Genomic DNA, 20,741 nt, shown 5'->3' on the forward strand with positions numbered 1-20,741 from the left:
TGCCTTTTTGTATGTACATTTCCATATGCTGACTAACAGTTTTGGCTTACAACGCAGTCATTGTAACAAAATTGGGAATATTTAAATATTCATTCCCTTCATGCCTGGCTTGTGGAACTAATAGTTCTGAATACAAGCTGTTATTTTATCTTTAAAATATTGTTTAAATAGTATTAGCATTAGTAAAAATAAAGGTAAAATAGATAAAGAACACCATGGCTGCTTTAAAATACTGTGGTAGCCAATCTGATTTAAACACATTGTGAATCCCCTCCTTCCTCAGCTGAGACTGGTTTTGAGCCAGAGGTCTAGAACGCCTAACTGCATCATGACATGCCCGGGGCACCCCGACTCCAGGCCAAGGGAGCAAGGCTCTCCCGAGGCTCATTGCCCTTCATCCCAACTCCACCATTTTGGTGTGAGATGCCCACTGTTCATATATATCATTGTAGATATTAGAGCCATACAAATATATAGATTCCTCAACAGACTCATAGAATTTAAAGATAAAAAAGATGGTGGGACTCATTCAGCGAGTTCTCACTCATTGCACATGTGCTGTGCAAGTAGGCAGCCATTTCCCTCACACACACACACACACACACACACACACACACACCATGCTCTCCATCCAGCCAACCTTCAAGTCTTTAAACCTTTGCCTAAGAAAAGGCAAGTGACCTAGTTTAGTATCTAGATATAATGATGCCTTCTCTGATTTCTTGGAACCCTTCCCTGACCAATGCAACTATTAATCTTACAGTTTTACTGAAATACATTAAGTCTGTAGGTTGAAAAAATAGTAAGCAAAGCCACCCTTTCATGGAAACATACCATGTATTCTAAATTCAGCATTTTTTCTGTTAGCATGCCATATTCTTCTCCGGTGCTTTTAATGTTCTTCCTCCCGGTATAATTAAAGTGGTAGAAAAGAATGCTAGTTTTTTTTTTCTGATATGAATGTGTGCAAAGAAGGAGAGAGTGTATTTGTAACAACTCTTTTCAATTTTAATTGTTTAAAAATATACTGAAAACTTTCAGTATTATCTCTGTTTTTTTCTCGACTTACCACAATAATAGTGGGAAACGTATGCCTAGATACAAGAGTACCTTAAATTTTAGTGCAGTACGTGTGTACTGTTTCAGTCTCCCACCTGAGTGTGCCGTCACTCTCTTGAACACCCTGCGTGGAAAAGAACAAGTCCCCGAAGACCTGGGGACCAGGTGGGGTTTCTCCACACACTGCACCCCTCCCTCTCCAGGATGGAGTCACTGTTTCCTTCCCGACTATCCTGGCATTGCCATATGTTGCAGCTTTGTGTTTAAGAGTTGCTCTAGAATGTAGAAATCTGTAGTGTTGCTCAATATGCTTATTGACTTGGGTCAGTGATGGTATAGTTGGACTATAAAAAATAATGTCATGACAACAAATTGATGACCAATTACTATATGCATCTGCTATATGTTAGTAAAATTTGAAAGTAGCTGTTTATCTTATTTAGATGATTGGGTACTCCTTTTATCTAAGCCAACCAAAAAAATAAAAACCGATTCACATTCTCAGAACTTAATAAATATCAGGCATTTCTAAAGTGAATTAATATATGATTTTCAAATATCTTCTGCTTTTTATTAGGTTGACTATAAATCATTGTTTTGGAATGAAATCTAGGCTTTGGTCTATGAGGAAATCAGGAGTAAGCGTGAGGCCAGAGTTGTCAGGAAATGTACTTAGGGTAGGTAAAGTATTATGAAGAGAAACATAAGAAAGGAAGTTCAGTAAATGGAAGGTTTGGAAAGGATATAGTGTGAGTATACTGTTAATGAATCTTTGAGATTTATCCAATATCCTAGAAAAAATGTTGAAGTGCTTCATTTAATTAGGATTTGGAGCGGGGTGGGGATGTTTTAGTCTGATTTTATTTTATATTCTACTTGGAATGGTAGAATTCCAAGCACTTGGACCTTCCAAAATATTTATCTGTTCATCAACAGCAAGCACATAGTAACTTCTTTGTGACTTAAGTGAACACTAATTTCAATTTAGAAAAAGAAGTGAAAGCCTGAGACTGGTAGCCAAACACAACAATGTTGGATATTTTTTTTAATATCCAGAGTGGGCTATTAGCTAAGGAGCCATTATTCAAAAGCTGCCTTTCCCTTGTATTTTTTAGAGCTGAAAAACAATGGAATTAGTCTGACCCATAACTCTTCGATCTCTTCTCTTCTTCAGTGGGATCGGAAGGAACTGGCCCTGGGCCTCAGGCGGCAGCAGCATCTTGGCCGAATTTGGAACTCTGCATTTGGAGTTTATGCACTTGAGCCACTTATCAGGAAACCCTATCTTCGCCGAAAAGGTGAGATTCTCTATTACGCCTTGCATTGCAAAGCGTTGCTTGTGAGAAACAATATCCTCTGCTGAGAGATTTGATAACATTGAATGTGGAAAAGAGCAACCAAGTTTAATACAGCTCTTTAAGGAGCTTTGGTACATGCACCATTTCAATAAACCGACCTAAACTAACGGTCTTTCCATGGTGCCACTCTAACTCAGTATGAGAGGGCGTGGCTTACACAACCGATTCTCTGAGCCTCAGGCAAGTCACCTGACCTCTATGAATATTTTTTTTATATCTAAACGTATATAGTATTGTATGGACTATATAAACCAAGTATGTGAAAGACTTTTTAAACTCAAGGTATTATATAAATGCAAAGTAGCTATTGAATCCATTTCTGATTTTCAAGAAACAAATTTTACAGATATTTGGATAAATTCATACTACCCTACCATGCTGCCCTTAGCTTTCAGCTCAATTCTTAGCTCCCCCTCATTGCAAAATTCCTTGGAAAAGTTGTCCCTGTTTGTTACTCTCCCTTTTTGTCTCCCACCTTCTTCAATGTTTTCCCAAATGGGCGTCTGTCTCGGCCACGCCTGTGACCAGTGAGCACCACATTGCCAGATCCGCTCATCATTCCCACCCCTCATCTTCTTTGTCCTCTCAGTGTTGGTCGCACTTGGTTTCTTCCCTCTGCCTGAGATGTTCCGCCCTGGGCACCAGGCACAGGGTCTTCCCCCGGCTTGTCTCCTTCCTTCTTGGGTGCCGCTTCTCAGTCTCCTCTCTGGGCTCCTCTTCATCACCCCAAAATCTAAATATTAGACAGCCCCAGAACTCCACCCTGGGTTTCTTCCTTTATGTTCACTCCCTACATTATTTCACCCATGGGTTTACATGCTATCTATATGCTGTTGATTCCAGACTGATTGTTCTGGTCCCAACCTGTCCCCTGAACTCCAGACTCCACATCCAAGTACCTGTGCAACATCTCACTAAGAGGTCCAACAGACAGGTCCCACTTAAAATATCTCAGACTGAAACCCCAGATCTGCTCCTACTCAGTATTCACTGTTTTGGTAACTGGCACTTTAGTTCACCCAGTGGCTCAGGCCAAAACCCTTGAGGTCACCCAGTTCCTCTCTCTCTGGTAACTCCAGGTCCTAAGGACTCTGTGCTGCCACCCTGTTACAAGGACCAATCATCTCCCACCTGGACTCGGCAGTTGCCGCTGACTCCCACTCCCTCTCTTACATGCTAGTCACACCAATTACAAACAAAGGTCTTTCATGGCTCCCCATCACACTCAGAGTAAAGTAAGGCCTCATGGCCTGCATCTCTCTCCCTTTGCTTCCTGTCTTCCAAACCCACTCTCTTCTCACAGCTTTTATACTTGCTCTTCCCTCTGTCCTAGTTACTTTTCCTCCAATTTCCTGCATCGCTTGCTCCTTTCATTTCCTAAAATTTCTGCCCAGACACTTGTCCATCAGCCTCCCTGGACCACCCTGAGCAGGATAGTGCAGCCTCACCACCTCACCAGACTTTCTGTCCTGGTACCACCTTGTGTCTTTTCCATCACATTTACCACCACATGTGATAGTACTTACATTGTGAATATTATGCTTTCTTCTGTTATCTCTGTCCTCCCACTGGAATGGACTTCATTTATCTACTGAAATATTTCTGGTTCCTTTTATGGCATCTGACATACGGTAGATCAGTGTGCCTGTGTTCACTTACTGCCTATTATTTTTGTAAGCCGGCAGCAACTGTCTTTGTTCTAATTCTGCATCATTTAAATCAACTTTTTTTTTCCCTAACATGGGGAACTATAATCAAGAAAGACAGAAGAATGGCACCAAAATTGCTTTTTGGATTTTAATAGCAACATTTTATTTCCTTTTGTAGGTAATGAATATTCGAACAGTACTGAACAACCTGGAAAAACCACAAGGCCTTTATCCTAACTACCTGAATCCCAGCAGTGGACAGTGGGGTCAATGTAAGTCAAAGGTTTAACATTGTTTTAGCTCTTTATGGTACCCAGCACTGTTCTCCTAACCAAGCGGAAAAGCAGAATGAAGCACAATCTTCTGGGAGAATGCTGAGAAAGGGAGAAAGAAAGCACAGTTCCTTTAATAAGAAGGTGTCTGTCATAAGAAAGACAGGCTGTAAGTGTTACCAGGAAACTAGAGTGTTTATTTTTCATGCATAACTGTGAGCGTGATGACATATAAGCACATTTAAAGCCATTAATCACAAGGGGAAGATCAAGTCAGGGTAGTGTGAGGATGTCAGCCTGAAATAGGCTGGTCATGTGCACAGGAGGGAAAATTGTTCCTTTGTTTTAATGACTATCATCAGAGTTGCAGACAGAGTAGCTAGATCATTCTACTTCATAACATTTTCTTTCTGCTTGACTACAAGATGAGAGAGGAGTCGGAATCTTTAAGGGTTGGGAAATTGAAAGAGCAAACAGGGTATTTTCCCTACTTAATTTTAAGCCCAGCAGATAAAGGTTTCTTGCCGGGAGAATTACTTCTAGGGCAGGAGAAAGTATTATGCCAGAAGCCCTCACTTGAGATCCTTACAGTGTCTGACCAGGGGTATAATGATGCAGAGGAATTGAAAGAAATGTTCTCAAACTGATTTGGAAAAAACAGCGGTAGATTAAGCAGCAACTGAGAGCAAGTGAAGAATACTAAGTGAGACGCCTAGCTGTGCCGACTGTGTCAGAATGCCTTGACGTTTTACTGTAATTTGAGTTTTTTCATTGTATTTTAATACTATATATTCTTAGATGGCTGTGCCTCATTGTTACTTTAGAAGTACTTTACTTAATAATTTAGTAGGAAAAAGCTGCTAAAAATCCATGTCTGTGGGTTAGTAATGGCGAGAGAAGGCCTAGCTATTGAGATTGTTAAACCATAATCAAGGTCATCGTTTAACAGGAGTGTGATCCACAGATCATTTGACACCCCTGAGACCTTTCAAGGGATCCTCAAGGTCAAAGCTGTTTTCATAATAACACTAAGACTCTCTGCCACTGTGTTGACATTTGCACTTACGTTGCAGAAGTGTTGGTGGGTTAAACTACTAAAGCCACAGCGCAAACCATGGCAGAGGCTCCAAATGGTACTAATAGTCACATTCTAAATATTCACGGCAGGCTGAAAGAGAGAGGGAGGGAGAGAGAGAAAGGGAGAGAGGAAGGAAAAGCCAATTTCTTAATGTTCTTAATGAAAATGTTCTTAATGAAGCAAAAATAAATTACTGATTCTAGAAAATCTCAGCCATTGAATATTCTTCTTTGTAATATTTTGTGTAGTTAAGTTGAAAGTATACTGACAACACTTCTGCATAATAAAAATAGTGGTCGCCTCATCGAAAGGCACATGTGTGATTGTATGACCGGTGAGCTGACCTGGTCACTGTTGCTTTGTGGTCCCCAGCTTCACGTGAAAGAACAACTGGAAACAGAATGCCTTTTCTGAGTTGGGTCATTAGTAGATGTGTTCTTGATAATGAGCCTGTCACTTCAAAGAAAACTGACAGTATCTGTGTCAGTGATGAAATTTGAACTTCTAAGTAAAAATTTGAATTTTGGAAAACTTGTATATGCCACCATGAATGAGCCCATTACCCTTAACCAACACTGAAAGACTGTTCTGATGAGATTGGTGGTGATATTAACAAATATGGCTTTTTGCTGCTGTCTAATAAAATGTGCTCAACGTTTAGAAGATCTGCATAATTCAGTGAGCAGTATTTTCCAAATGACCAATGCTTGCTTTTAGAAAATCATGTATGAGAAAAGGATCCATTCAAAGTACGAGATAGACCAGTGGCTTTAACTGCAATAGTACAAAAGTTCATCAATACGGTTTCTAACTCTGCATTACAATTAACTTTTTAAAAACTTTAACCTTCAGAAAAAACTAGTTGTCAGGTTTTGTTTTAGTATTAAAGCAAAATATCCATAATAATCTGAAAAGACTATTAAAATACCCTTCCCTTTTCCAGCTCTCTAACTGTGAGGCTGAATTTTCTTCATGTTTCAGCCAGGACAAGATATAGTGTGGGTTGAATGTAGAAGAGATAGGAAAACCCCCATTTTCTACTACAGGAAACGTTGAAGAGATTTACAAAAATGCAAAATAGCATCACTCTTCTCACTAATTATTTTTGTTTTGTAAAATACAATATATCTTAATGAAAATATTATATAAGGGGTATATTATTATTTTACATAAATTAATAAAAATATATTAAATTCTGTTTTAATTCCACTATGGTAAACATTGCTAATATTACATAAGCAGGTTTGGAGGGGTACTTATTCATTTTTAAAAGTGTATAAAGAGGGGCTAAATGATAGAAAGTTTGAGGACCACTAGAGTATTTGAGGTGAAACAGAACTTAAGCAGCTTTCTAAGGACAGGATGACTCAATACGACTCTCTAAAGAACAGGGTTTTTAGAGTTCTCCTTCTCATGAAAGATTCAAAAGTTTAAAACAAGTCTCTAGCTAGGATTTACAGTTTTCTTCCTATGATTAAGGACTTAGGAGTCACTGTGAAAAGGGACAGAAGAGTTGATTGTACTAGAACATCCTGGCTTCACCTTCTGGGTCACAAATATACTACGTATCTGGCCACGTTTCCTGGTACAAAGAGCCCTTTATATTTGGGTTGCTTATGGGTCGGTTTCCTGGTGGAAAACCTAAACAGAGTTCGTGAGTCCCAGGTCTCTCCTCTCCCAGCCCCATCCTGTGTTCTAGCCACAAGGAAGACACAGTTTTTATTCTTTACTCAAGGCCTGCGTGGCCGTGCTCAGATCTGGGCTTGTTCTGCTTCCTCAGCCCTTTCACCATCTGCCTCTAGCAAGGCCCAGCCCAACTGCCATTTCTTCTGGGAGGCCTTCTTCTTTAAGACCCAGTTTGGGATTTGTTAGCGCCCATTCCTCCTCTGCCCACCCCCTTCTCCCTCCCCATCCCAACACTTGGGCACTGTCCTGTCGCAGCCCTTTTCCTAACGATTTACACGCATAACCATCATCCCAGGGCTCAAAAACTTTCAAGGGCCGTGACTTTTTCTCAGTCGTTTCTGTTCACCCAATACATGACATCATGTACCTAGCAGGTGTTTACTTACTCGAAATCTGTGAACACTCATGTACTCTGTATCCAATCTGACTGTCTGCCTCTGCTTTGAACAGTTTGCCCTTGCCCCTCAGTTGTAGCTAAGAGACAGCACCTAGTCCTGGTCACTGATAATATAAAGAGCTCTCGTGGCTGTTGAGGCCATACATGAGGCTCCAGGTCAGTAGACAGAGTTATTATCATGCAGTGTGGCAGCATCATTGGGGGATGGCTTTGAAGAGGGAAGTTTAGATCCACATGAAGTCTACAAAATTAAAAATTGAAAATATTGAGTCTGTAATTTTTGTCTTAATTATTTTACTATTTGCTTTGTTTTTTCTCTTTTTGAGTATTAGGAATCTTCTATGGGACCTGTTTCTATTGGGAAGAAAAGAGTAAATCACCCTTTTCAGAAAGAATGTAATATTTGAGTGACTATAGTACACATTACCTTCAGGGCATTTGGGAATAAAAATAGTACATATGTTCTTTCTAGAAATAGGCAGCCCTTTCCTGCTGACAAAATCAGGCATGTTCTCTTCTACATCCACTAAGATATTTATTTACACAGGCCTCTGTTGCCAACACAAATAGTCATCCAGACACAGGGGAATCCTAGTGAGTGATTTGCTAAAACCTCAACAGGACTTTCTCTTGTTGCTCCTCTCTGTTCCTTAATTTGTATTCCTTCCAAATATGAAAATGTTATAGGTAGGAAATAAAGGACTAGAAAATTAACTACTGCCTACCAAAATTAATTAAAATAGCTGTATCAATATGTAATTCTTTCCCCTTTAAAAAAAATCACCAAATGCCCAGACTTGCTTCTTTCATTTCTTATAGATTCATAACCCAAAGAGGAAGAAAATGAAGCTGCTTCTGGCTGTTAGTTTTCAATTCTCATTGCTTTGACTCAGAAGGACTTGTCTGGATCATGGCCTCGTTTCCTATTACTTCACTTAGTCCTTATTATTCTGACAGGAACCACACAGTTGATTTGCTTCACCATGGATGTCTTGCATTTGCCCCCTGCAATCATGTTTATAACAATAGGGCTTATTACTGATGAGATAGGTCTCAGCCTGTTTAATTTTTAAATGTCAGAGGTTTCTGTGGTGATTTATTTAGGAAACTATAAAGGTTACTTCAAACATTTCTATTTTAAGAACCAGCTTGCCCTGGCTGGTGTAGCTCAGTGGATTGAGCGCAGGCTTGAGAATCAAAGGATCGTGGTTCTATTCCCAGTCAGGGCACATGCCTGGGTTGCAAGCCAGTTCCCAGCAGGGGATGCACAAGAGACAACCATACATTGATATTTCTCTCCCTCTCTCCTTCCCTTCCCCTCTAAAGATAAATAAATAAAATCTTTAAAAAAAAGAAATCTCATTTTAAAAAGAACCAGCTCTACAATTGTAAAAACACGAATTTTACATGAAAATTAAAACTATTATATAATTTTGGACTTTAATAATAAAATCACATATTTAATTACTTTAAAAAACAGCCCTTCTAGCTTGAATAGATGCAGTCCTTACTAAGACTGACTTAGAAGAATTTTGCTTTGTTCAGTGGTTTACTGAGTAGCTACTCAATGCAGTTTTCCAAAATAAGTGCACCTTTACTAAGGCTCAAGTTCTCTATGAATTCTAGGAAAGATATGTAAATAGATTACACTGTTCTCATAGGTAAATGTACTTGAAAAATAAAAGTATTAAATCAAGCCCATCTGAATATGAGACTCCATGTGGGTTGAATCAAATGGCAGTTACCAAGGTTGTAATCTCATTTAGAGTCTGTGGTCAGTTTTCTCACTTTTTAAAGATTTTATTTGTATTTTTTTATCCTCACCTGAGGACATTTTTTCAATTCTTCCAGAAAGAGAGTAAGGGAAAGAAAGAGAAATATCGATGAGAGAGAGAAGGATTGAGTATTTGCCTCCTGCATGACCCGGGACCAGGGATCAAACCTGCAACTTAGGCAGGTGCCCTCACCAGAACTCGAACCTACAACCTCTTGGTTATGGGGACAACGCTCCAACCAACTGAGCCTCACTGGGCAAGGCAGTGTTCTCACTTATAATGAGGATATCTACCCTACAGTTTGCAAGGTTGTTAGTAATGCATGGACTGGACCTGGCGTAATAAATGGCAGCAGAAGAGGAATGTTGAAATGGTGTGTAAGGAAGAGAAAGTTCTGCCCTATCTTCTGTCTTACATCCCTACCCAAGAATGTGAACCCTTCAGACTGATAACACCAGAAAACCCGTCTGCTAATAGTGGTCATGATAATGAGCCACAAGAAGCTGCAGAGCTTCTTGTGTTATTGCAAGCCACTCTTTAAAAGATTTGCTAATACTCATAACTTTGACATGTTTGTACTATTGAGAGCTAAAGCAATTAAAATTTTACTTGAATATATACTGTGAAATACTTTATTTTGGTATTTTTACTAGAGAACCTGATTTTGGGAATTAGCGTGGATTATATGTTTTTTATCTTCGTGCTTACAAAAGTACCCTGGTAATTATTTAGAATGTATCACATTACTTAATAGCATATCTGCTCATTTTAGAATGTCTTTCTGAAATCAGGAGATTTGCTGGAATTTAAATGTATCATTACGTTGCAGTTGACAATGGGGGTTTTGCATCCTAGCTTGCTAATGTGATTTGGCTGCATTATCTGAATTAAAGGCTGAATCACTCTAAAATGCATTTCCCTCTCTTGCAGATCACGTATCAGTGGGAGGACTCGGAGACAGCTTTTATGAATATCTGCTAAAGGCATGGTTAATGTCTGACAAGACAGATCTGGAAGCTAAGAAGATGTATTTTGATGCCGTTCAGGTAAACCCAATAGTTAAATCACCTTTGCCACTCAACTCTACTTGTAACTAACATAGTATTCAAGCTTTAGTGGAAAAAACACGGAATACTACATGAATGGGTTACAAGTTATTTCCAGTTAGGTAAAGGAAAATATCTGCTAATGTAACTATAATTATATTGGATGTATTTAGTTCTGAGAGGGCAGTTAAATTTTTTACATGCGTCAAACCTCAGTGAAGATTTACATGTCTGAAAAAAAAGGTTCACGTACCTGAAAAAAAGGCAGTTTTCTTCAGTGAGCATGATTCCTCTGCTTAGAGTCAATTAAAATTGGGGAGAGGGGAAAATCCTGAATTTACGTCCTGAAAATTGACTAAGTTAAAATTACCCAAGAGTATAGACAATCCTAATGCCTACCTTCATTGGAAGGAAACGTATCTCCCGAGCTGTAGGGACAGTACTCTCAAATAAAAATCCAAACTAACCAAACTGATGTTTGAGACAAGAGGACCAGTAGTTTTCAAAGGTCTAAACTGGAGGATGACAGCTAGTGGAGGGTGCGGGGAGGTGAGGGTGTGGAGGGATGGAGCAAAAAGGAAAAAGGACTCACGGACATGGACAACAGTGTGGTGATTGCTGGGGAATAGGGATATAAGAGGAGTAAATGGTAATAGGAAAATTACAATAAGGAGTAAATCAAAAAATAAAATAAAATAGAGGACCAATAAGAGGGAACAAATACTTGTTGAACTGCCTACTGCGTGCTAAATAGTGTGTTAGGTACATGCTTTCAGACATTAGTTCGTTTCCTCACAGCAGTTTAGATATTATTCGCCTTATATTGCAGGCAGTATTGCAGTTGTATTATAGATAAGACAACTGCACTTCACAGATTGAGTGTGAAACCAAAATTCACACTAAAATTTGTTGTCAACCCCTGCTCCTTTATTCCTCACCAATGTGGATTTACTTGCGAATATAATTTCCATACCAAATATTTCTTTATGGACAGTAAGTTAGCAAGATAAGTTAGAAACTAGTTAGAGAAGTCTATAGGAGGTAGTCAGTGTAAGAATAAATTAAGCCTCCTTCAAAAATGAAAATAAATTTTGAATGTAAATAAAATTTAAAAAGAATGTCATTTTATATAAAATACTTGAACTTGTACCCAACTTTTCACAGCAAATTTTGTAACAGAGTCAATTATCTTTATGATTAATTAAAGTAGTTTACATATACTATATTATTATCAGGGCATCTCAAATAATGTTGTAAAATTATGGCTAAGTCATCAGAAAATTGACCTTTTTATTGACTACTTTATTTTTATAATTGAGAGTAGTTTATAGAAGGAAAAAATGGAAATTTGGAATTCCGATAACAAAGTCATTATTCTAAAACTGGTCTCCCTAGAACAGGTCTGGCTGGTTTTGATGTGGGCTGATTTATCTACTCAAATAAAATGCAACTTGCTTTGCTCTGGTTGACCAGATTAAATGTCATCTCGGTCCCTTCTCACGGTTAATAGGGAGCTTCACCAATACAGCAGGTACAACTCCGCTATTTCACATATAGGAGCCAAAACACCTTAGTTAGAACATTGGCCTTCATTTAGCTCAGCCTTTATTAAGGAACATGATGAACGTCAAAAGTCTGCTGAGATATGGTCCACGTGGCCTTTCCCAAGTTTTTTTTTCTTTCATTTCTGTGAGGTTTAGGTTTTAACCTAGGGAGTTCTCCATACATACAGTATGGTTTCCATTACATCATTTTTAAATTACTGTCCTGGCAGACATTTTAATTATTCTGATCTTGGCCCTCTAAGACCTGATGTTCCAGGAAAAGCAACTTTAAAATATTCTTTGAAGTATTATTTTTTCCCTCAGTTTCTAGATCTATCAGAGGTATACCCACACAGCTTTTAACATATTGTATTTAGGCAAACCATTGACAGGAAAATCCATTAAGAACAATTGAAGTCAAAGTGTTTCCTGTTTCTCTTAATAGTAAAAACATCTTCAATACATTGTGTTTTTAACTTAGAAAGCAAGGCTAAAGCACTTAAACTTCTGATTGTGAGAAGTAGCCATGCCTTACATAGCAAAGATTCTTTGTCTAATAGTACTTATAGGGATCATTATCACCAAGGAGTGGACCCTTTACATTACTGTCCTGGACAGTTGAGTTACTGGAGATACATAGTTCATCAGTTTTAGCTTCAAGTGGATCTTAGAAAGTGTTTAATCCCAGAGTGGTATATTTTCTTTGACTGTTTCAATAATAAAATATCCTGAGCTTTCAATTGGCTGTCATGACCTTCTCTGGAGACCACACTAAACACCCACAGTGATGGATGCCCCACCCTGCCGGAGGTCCATTGGAGTGAATGGCCCCTGGGCAGGCGATGTACATATTGGATAATTAGGATTCTATAGGCTTCACCAAATTATTTTCTTTTCAAATATACAAGGATAAAATGACAAAATATATGGCTTTTCTTTCCTAATCAATTCTCTGTAGACTTGACACAACATGTTTTTAGAGCCATTAAAAGCCTGTTTTTCTTTCTCTATGTTTATTTACATTTTTTAGTTGCCATACAAACATTGCTCTAAAGGTCTTGGAACTTTGTTGTCTAATTTATTTTGAGAAGTAGCAATTTGGTCAGAATAATGCCAAAAATAATACAGTACTTTATGCAGTATCCAAACAGGATAATAATGTTTCTCTAATCCATGCTCAAAAGCTATTACTCTTGCTCTGTAGAAAGAATAATTTCTTGGGTGATGAACAGGTATCTGCCTAAAGGACTTTATTGCAATTTCTGCTATGAGAAGTATAAATAGCTAAGTTGTTCAGTTACATTAAATAAGAATGAAATATTAATATAATAACTAAATCATCAATAAAATTAGCTTAACTACAGTTAATGAGCACAGTAGTGTATTTATTTCTTACATCTTGGCTTCATTTGTTTACTTCTAATAAAGGTAGGGTGAGTTTTATCTGCCTGTGTATTCATTTTACACTTGATCTTAGCCAAAAGGCTGAGAAGCGATGTATTCATTTTAATTTATTCTTCTCTATCACAAGTTTTATCTGTGTCTACTGTCCCCAAATATCCTAAAATTCCTCTTTTCTGATGATAGTGTAATAGGTCTAGACTTTCTCATAGCTCTTGTCCTTCTATGAAGTAATTGGGGGAAGGGGGGTCATTTTCTATTGCAGTAATGGGAAATTAGTAATTCCAAACATTCTTCATTTTTGCTTTTTAAAATGTAAGGCTTATTTTATTTTCTCTATCTACTTTAAAGAATATCAGTGGTCCTGGGGCAGAAATAAAAGCTGTTTTATAAATAATTTTTATAAATATTAACATTTCTCCCAAATTTACAGATCCGTATTTTTTTATAAAAATATTTATTCATTGTATACTAATGTACTTTGTAATAGAATTATGAGGGCAGGACTTGATTCTAGTGTCACCAAACTAGAGATGTGAATGGTGTAATAAATGACCTCCATCGAGGGCTAGTCACATACCGACCACTTTATAAACAAAACGTTACAGGGTATTTTCTGAGCAGATACTTCTATTCCCATTTTATAAATAAGAATACTGAGATTTAGGGATATAGTAAGCAAATTACTCACAAAGTTCACAGATGGAGGAAAGTTTATCAAGGCTGGAATTTGAAGCCAAGCAATCTGGGTAAAGAACAGGTCCTTTCGCCGCTCTGGCTTATTATGCCTTGAAACCCAACAGAGCAAAAGGAAAGGGTAACACCACTGGCCTGGATGTCACACAGATATGCTCTGTTCTTCATCCACGGCAGGGCTTGTGCTTTGTGTCGCTTTCCCATTTCTGAAAATGGAAATGCACTAAACCAACTACCACGACTCCAGCAGTAACTGTCTTTGAGAAGGGGACAGCATTTTAGGTGGGTGGACTACAAGTGTTTGATCACGGAACTGAGCAAAAACGACCGCACTGGCCCCACAGGGTTCATTCTAAGTCACCAAACTAGTAAGGCACAGAGGAGAGGAAGAACAAAGAAAAGAAATAACATAAAGTTTGAGATTGAACTGGATTTGTAACACCAAATTCAAATGGTGAAGTTATGTTATTTTTTTAATGTTTGGGGGTGTTTTTAGTACAGATTTTAAAAGAGATGGCAAATGCTGGAAATAAGTGTTATTTTCAGGCGATCGAGACTCACCTGATCCGCAAGTCCAGTAGGGGACTGACGTACATCGCGGAGTGGAAGGGGGGCCTCCTAGAGCACAAGATGGGCCACCTGACCTGCTTTGCTGGCGGCATGTTCGCACTTGGGGCGGACGACGCTCCCGCAGACCTGACGCAGCACTACCTGCAGCTGGGTGCTGAGATCGCCCGCACCTGTCATGAATCTTACAACCGCACATGTGAGTACACGCTGTTCTTCATTTACACTCTATAGCCACGTGCTTTTATTTCACTCAGTAAGGAACTGTGTCGTTGCTGCCCTCAAAAAATATCCACATTACCAAATCATGATAAATATCTTAAAGGATTTTGTACTTTCATTTTAAAAGACACTGGTTTTCTACATAAAAATATTTACTTTTAGTTTGCCAGCAAACAGAAATCCAGGCCATAACACATGTAACACCAGTATAATTTTTTTCACCTCACTTCAGGTAGGTAACATTGGATAAGAGTTTCTGTCCCAGTGCAAATACACTCAGTGTATTTGTGTGTAAACCATTATTAATCTTCCCAGTGTCTCCATGAAACAGATTTTCAGTCTGGCTCCCTCCTTTTAAAATCGGGTTTGAAGCACAAACACGAAATAACCATTCATGATGTAATGACTTAAAATTTAGAATGACTGGTTTTCTAGCTTGTAAGGTATTTCATGGTGCCTTGTACCTCCCCAGTGGGTGCTCAGTAAATGGTGATTAAATAAAAGAAAACGAAGAATCATTACCATTTTCTCAAATGCCCTGTTTTAGATGACTGAGCTTGAAAGCATATTGAATATTATTTACTATCTAATGTTTATAACTATTCTTTGAAATGCCATTGATGTGGCATCATTCTTGAATGTCGTGCGGTACTGTCTTAGTTTAAGTTGTAGACACTGAGCATTCCCCAGAACAATAACCTCTGTCAACCGTTGCTTATTCTTTAGATGTGAAACTGGGACCAGAAGCCTTCCGATTTGATGGTGGTGTTGAGGCCATTGCTACCAGGCAGAATGAGAAATACTACATCCTACGGCCAGAGGTTGTTGAGACTTACATGTACATGTGGCGACTGACTCATGACCCAAAGTACAGGAAATGGGCCTGGGAGGCTGTAGAGGTGATGTTTTAATTTGCTTATGTTTCTTATAGATAAATGTCTCAGGAAAAAAAGTTCAGTAGTACCTATAAATTTAGCATACCAACTTTTCTATAATTTTTAAAGCTTTGACCAGACTTTTCTTTTCTCTCAAGACTGAGCGTGGTCAGTTAAGTCATCCTGTATCTCTGGCTTCAGCTTTGCTTAATACACACACACACACACACACACACTTTGATATTGAAGGAGATATCTAGAATGGCATATTATAAAATTAAGTTCCCACAACTGTAGAAGTGATGACCACTTAATTCCACAAAGGGCTGTAGGCAACTTGGGGATAGTCACCCCGGCCTGTTGTTGGTTTTAAGACACCACTATATACTTTTTTTTCTTTTAGTCTTTGGCCACTGAAATGATAATACAGTATATGCTTTTACTTAGGTTAAATTAGCCACTTAGTTTTTAAAAGAACCTGTAGAAAAACTACTTTCTGCAAGAATATTCCTTCACTAGTCTCAGGTTTCTCTGAATATCTGTAAGTATGCGCTTTTAATTCTTTGTCACCCCCGGGTCTGTTCCTGCCGAATGCGGTGTATCATCTTCTGAAGGTCATCAAGCGTGTGCCGGATGCCAGTGGAGGCGCCCTCCAGAGTGTGCACCAAACAATGTCTAATTTTAAGAGCTATTATTCGGAAAGGAGTGGGAGGAAATTCGAGGGATAAAAACAAGCAAACGCTTTAATTATACTCTCTACGTTCTAGCACTCTTTGTTAGAAAAGTTAGCTGTCTTTCAAAGCAGTCTATCAGGAGTAGCATCTCTCAGGAAATCTGAGATGAATATTGCCTTTGTGTAAAATGTAATATCTTAGGAAGCCGTTAATGAATCTCGCTTATTGCCTTGTTCATTTAGTGCATATTATCACTAGTCATCAGTCATTTTCAGTAATAGATTCTTTAGGCCTCTTTTTTTTAATTTTTTGTAAAGTTTTCTAATTACATTTAGTCAGTAGTAATTTCAACTTTAAATATTTTTTTCTCTGAAAAAATATTAAAATTACAGTTCATCAAAGCTCTGGTGATAGGGAATTATTTTGGTCTTCCATAGGCCAGCAAAGGAATTAAGGCCAGTACTCATCTTGCAAATATCAGTTTCAATTAAAAATAGCAAGAATAATATACTTCATCAAATCATAAATACCATAATTCATAAGAAACCCCATTATTTCATATATTATTAAGAAAGTGTAACACTACCAACTAAATTATGACATGACAATTTTAGAGATGTTAAAATGTGAAACATGTGTGACAATTGATCAAAAATGGAAACTAAATAAATCTCTATTGCCACAGCAGGGTGCCAAACTCATTTTCACCGGGGGCCACATCAGCCTCATGTTGCCTTCAAAGGGCCGAATGTAACTTTAGGACGGTATAAATGTAACTACTCTTTAACTAGGGGCAAGGAGCTCAGCACTGCCACTGGGTAGAAACAAGGTGGTGGACCTGATAAAACAAGGTGGAGGGCGGGATTTGGTCCGCGGGCCCGTGTGTTTGCCACCTGTGCTGTATGGGCAGGAAGCTTTGATTCTCTCAGTTCTTCAGGGGAGTTTGTTTGTGAAGCAGTAAGGTTGATTTGATGAGATGGCGATTCTGTTCGTTGCCATCTTTTAGTGTAGACTCAAGTGAAACTGTTTCACTGCGTTCCAGCACAGGGATCCCCCTGTTTTTGCAACTAGTAACTTCTAGGACTGAGAGGCAGCGGAAACGGAGAAGTGTGGGGCTAATGCCTTTTCTGAAGCTCACAGATCAGACTTGGAAGGTGTGGCAACACGCTTCTTGCCTTGCTGCGTCCCTTCAGCCAGTGTTTGTGCTGCAGCTGCTGCTGCTGCTGCTGCAGTGAGCGCTGCCCTCTCATGCTGGCCGCGTTTTCTCCAGGGCCAGTGCTCCTCAGCTGCTCTGACTCCGAGCTTGCTCCCCGGCAGCGATCAGTGGTCTGGGAAGTGGGGAGAGTTCCTGGTCCCAGGGGGCAGCCCTCAGCCGATGACATATGGGAGTTGAATGGATAACTCTCCCAGGCTTCCCTTGAAGAATAACTCTGCGATGTGTGCTGCACAGTTCCTCGGAGGGTTTCCAGCAGCAGTGAGCCCTTGTTGCACACGGCTCTGAGCCACTCAACATACTTCCCTGGCTCTTCTCCCTTCCCTGTTTCTCTCTCCTCACTTCCTGATGTCACCTTCCTCCCAAATTTCCTGCATCCAACCCTCGTCTCAAGCTCTATTTGTAGAACCCAAATTAAAACATGTAGGACCTTTAAAATCACCTAGTCCAGATTCCACTCAAAGAAAAGACTCCTCTACATATATCTGTGCTGAGTGGCTGTTCTTCATCAATTCAAGGACTTCGTAGCAAAAAGGAATGTGCTACTAATGTAATTCATGTCAGTTTTTAGTGGCCGAAAGCATTAGGAAGTTACTCCCTTTCAAACCAGAATTTACAGTGTTCTGTGCTCTAGAGCAGCTGAAAAACTAACCCCCCTCTCATACATTTCAGTTATCTGAAGACAGCATCTTCTGCTGACGGTTTCCTCCCTCATTCATCTGTTTCCGCCACCTTCTCAAGACATGGTTTCCAGCTGTGTTCTTCCAGGGCTGAGCGTGCGACTCAAGAACCTCTCTTCTGAGTGCTATTTCCCACAGCTTGTGGCCCAAGTTGTTCTTTTAGGAGATGGAGAAAGCCCCTGGCTTATATCCATGACCATAATGTTATAGTCAAATGATGTGAACTACTACATTAACTACTGTTGAGACATCTCTTTTGTCCCCCGCTTGTTTACACTCATACGTACAGTTTGTAAAGGATTGGTCAGCCATCTTCCCGTCTCCTGACAGTGCCTCCCTGCCCAGCCTTCTTTCAGTGATACGCTCGATGAACCTGCTCTCTGTGTCTTAACTACATTTCTTAACAGTGTCAAGCAAGATAGGAAGGGATATAATCCAGCGTACAACTCTGGAGGCCTCCTCCGCAGGTTACCAGCAAGCCATTAATCACAGGTGTTCAGGCACTTGGGAACTGACCTAGCAGAAAAATCACCTACCTGAATGGCTCTTTTGCTTTTGCTCAATAATGTCAGTAATAAATTTATTGAATTCCTCTCAATTAAACATGTATAATTAATATTCTGATAAAACGCATACTATAAATTATGTATATAGTCATATGTGGGTGTGTAAATATAGATCGTATAATGGTTACAAGTGTAGGTTAGGTATGTGTAGATTATATTACCAGACGGGGACTTGGCCGTGAGCAGGTCTGCCTAGGGCCAGCTGTAGTGAGTGGGTTCTTGACTTCGTATAGGAAACATTTCACAACATAAGTCCAGATGACTACGAGGATGTATTTATTAAAGCTGGGGACGGTGAAACAAGGCAGGGATCAGCCTAGAAGCAACAGGAGAGCCTAGTCTGGGCTGCCTTAGCTCCCCGGGAAGTCAGAGAAAAGAGGGCCTTGGGGACAGATTCAGGGGGTTAGCCCAGGACAAAGGGCCCAGCCGCCAGCTGCCTGTTGCCTTAGAGTTTAGGGGACATGTGCCTGTGGGGGAAGAAGAAGAACAAGGGAGTGGCTCGGGCTCTGGGGAGATGGCAGGCTGGGCCCTTTGTCTTGAGGCTTTTTTCTCTTTCTTGCCTTAGGGAATCTTAGGGGAGGGTTGCAGCAGAATTTGATCAGTTTTCCAGGTGTGTCCCTTTAGGGTCATTGTCTCCACTGATTGGTCAGAGGCAGGGATCATTAGTCGTTGCATCTGGTTGTTGCCCACCTGGTTTTGCTGCTTTTCTGGGCCTGGAGCTGAAATACAACTGAGGCCTAGATGTCGTCTCTAGAGAGGCGACCTTTTTATCTGGCTGTAAATTGCTCAGCCAGTTCGTTCTGCTCTCTGTCTCAGTTTTCCTATTCTGCTTGCCAAGGAATTTTCCTAGCTTCTTACTAACCTGTCTCATCTCCACTGGACCACAGTTGCAGATAAGCCTTACACTGGGAAGTTCATTTCTTTATTTGCACAGACATTTTTCTCTAGTGCCCTGAAGTTAACCTTTTCCATGTGGACATTCTGACTCTCGGGGAAAGTTTTGTCTTCCCAGGTCCTGCATCTTCCTCCCCAGAATTGATCCCTGTTTTCAGACCCTGATATGTTCATTTAGCTGGGTGCTCAGCACACACTCAACCAGTTTGCCTTGTTATGAGTGCTCTTCCATGGGATCCACTTTGGAAATCCTCACGGGTCAGCTCTTTATCTCACCCACTAGATAGACAGTGCTTTTCTGTCCTCACAGTGATGCTTTCTGACTTATGATTTAACTCGTGCTGCCCACTGTTCTTTGACCTTTCTTCCCCCACCCCAAAAATGTAGTCACTTGGAGTCACGTGTGTTTTGTCCTCTTTTGTTCAGAACTCCAGTCACTGGAATTAATCCTCCTATCCTTTTCTTCACTATTAGCACATCCCAGTCACACATAGTCACTTATAATAAGTAACAGAAGCGTTTACTAAAATCAGGGTGAGCTCCGTGCCCAGAGGCTGAGTCCCCAACACAGACTGTAGTGAAATGGTGCTCTGATCAGACTCTGCCATGGGTACATCCCTCCACTGTTGAGATTCTGTAAAACGAGGGCCTGCACCGGGGGCCTAGGAGAGCTGCTTTTCCCCAGCTTTACCTTCCTAAAGTCTTAAAATTTAGACTTGACATGAAGGTTTTTCATTTTCTGAAAATTTAAAATGCATCTTTAGCATTTTTCCTTTTGTTTTGTTTTGTTGTTAATTTACCAAGAGCCTGAAGAGAACAAAAGAAGCTAGGCCTCTCTCCACCTCTGACAGGCCCCAGTTCCGTGCAGACTGTGTCTTCACCTCGTTGTGTCGGGATGGCAAGCCCGTATCACTGCCTGGGTCCGGGAAGCGCTGAGGCCTCAGTCAGTACGTCTAGGCTGTGCTCTGAACTACTAGGGCTCACCCCATTAGGACTGTGGGAGGAAAAGCACAGTGGGTGAACTGAAAAGAGGAAACACTTCAGGCATTGCCAACCCCCCAAAGTAACTCTTTTTCTGTAACGAAAGAA

The 20,741-nt window shown here is 39.9% G+C and overlaps 1 protein-coding gene across 1 annotated transcript in view; it reads left to right on the forward strand.

The window, feature by feature from the left end:
• MAN1A1 (mannosidase alpha class 1A member 1) overlaps positions 1-20,741 on the forward strand; it is a 150,773-nt gene that overhangs the window by 124,734 nt on the left and 5,298 nt on the right. Inside the window, exons 7-11 of the mRNA XM_053664799.1 lie at positions 2,234-2,357; positions 4,245-4,338; positions 10,205-10,320; positions 14,508-14,727; positions 15,477-15,649. Of these exons, the coding sequence (XP_053520774.1) occupies positions 2,234-2,357; positions 4,245-4,338; positions 10,205-10,320; positions 14,508-14,727; positions 15,477-15,649 (727 nt within the window). The remainder of the gene's footprint in view (positions 1-2,233; positions 2,358-4,244; positions 4,339-10,204; positions 10,321-14,507; positions 14,728-15,476; positions 15,650-20,741) is intronic.

The sequence above is a fragment of the Artibeus jamaicensis genome, unplaced genomic scaffold, assembly GCF_021234435.1.
Source record: "Artibeus jamaicensis isolate MK-2021 breed Jamaican fruit bat unplaced genomic scaffold, CSHL_Jam_final contig_387, whole genome shotgun sequence".
In the NCBI taxonomy this organism is placed as follows: Eukaryota; Metazoa; Chordata; class Mammalia; order Chiroptera; family Phyllostomidae; genus Artibeus; species Artibeus jamaicensis.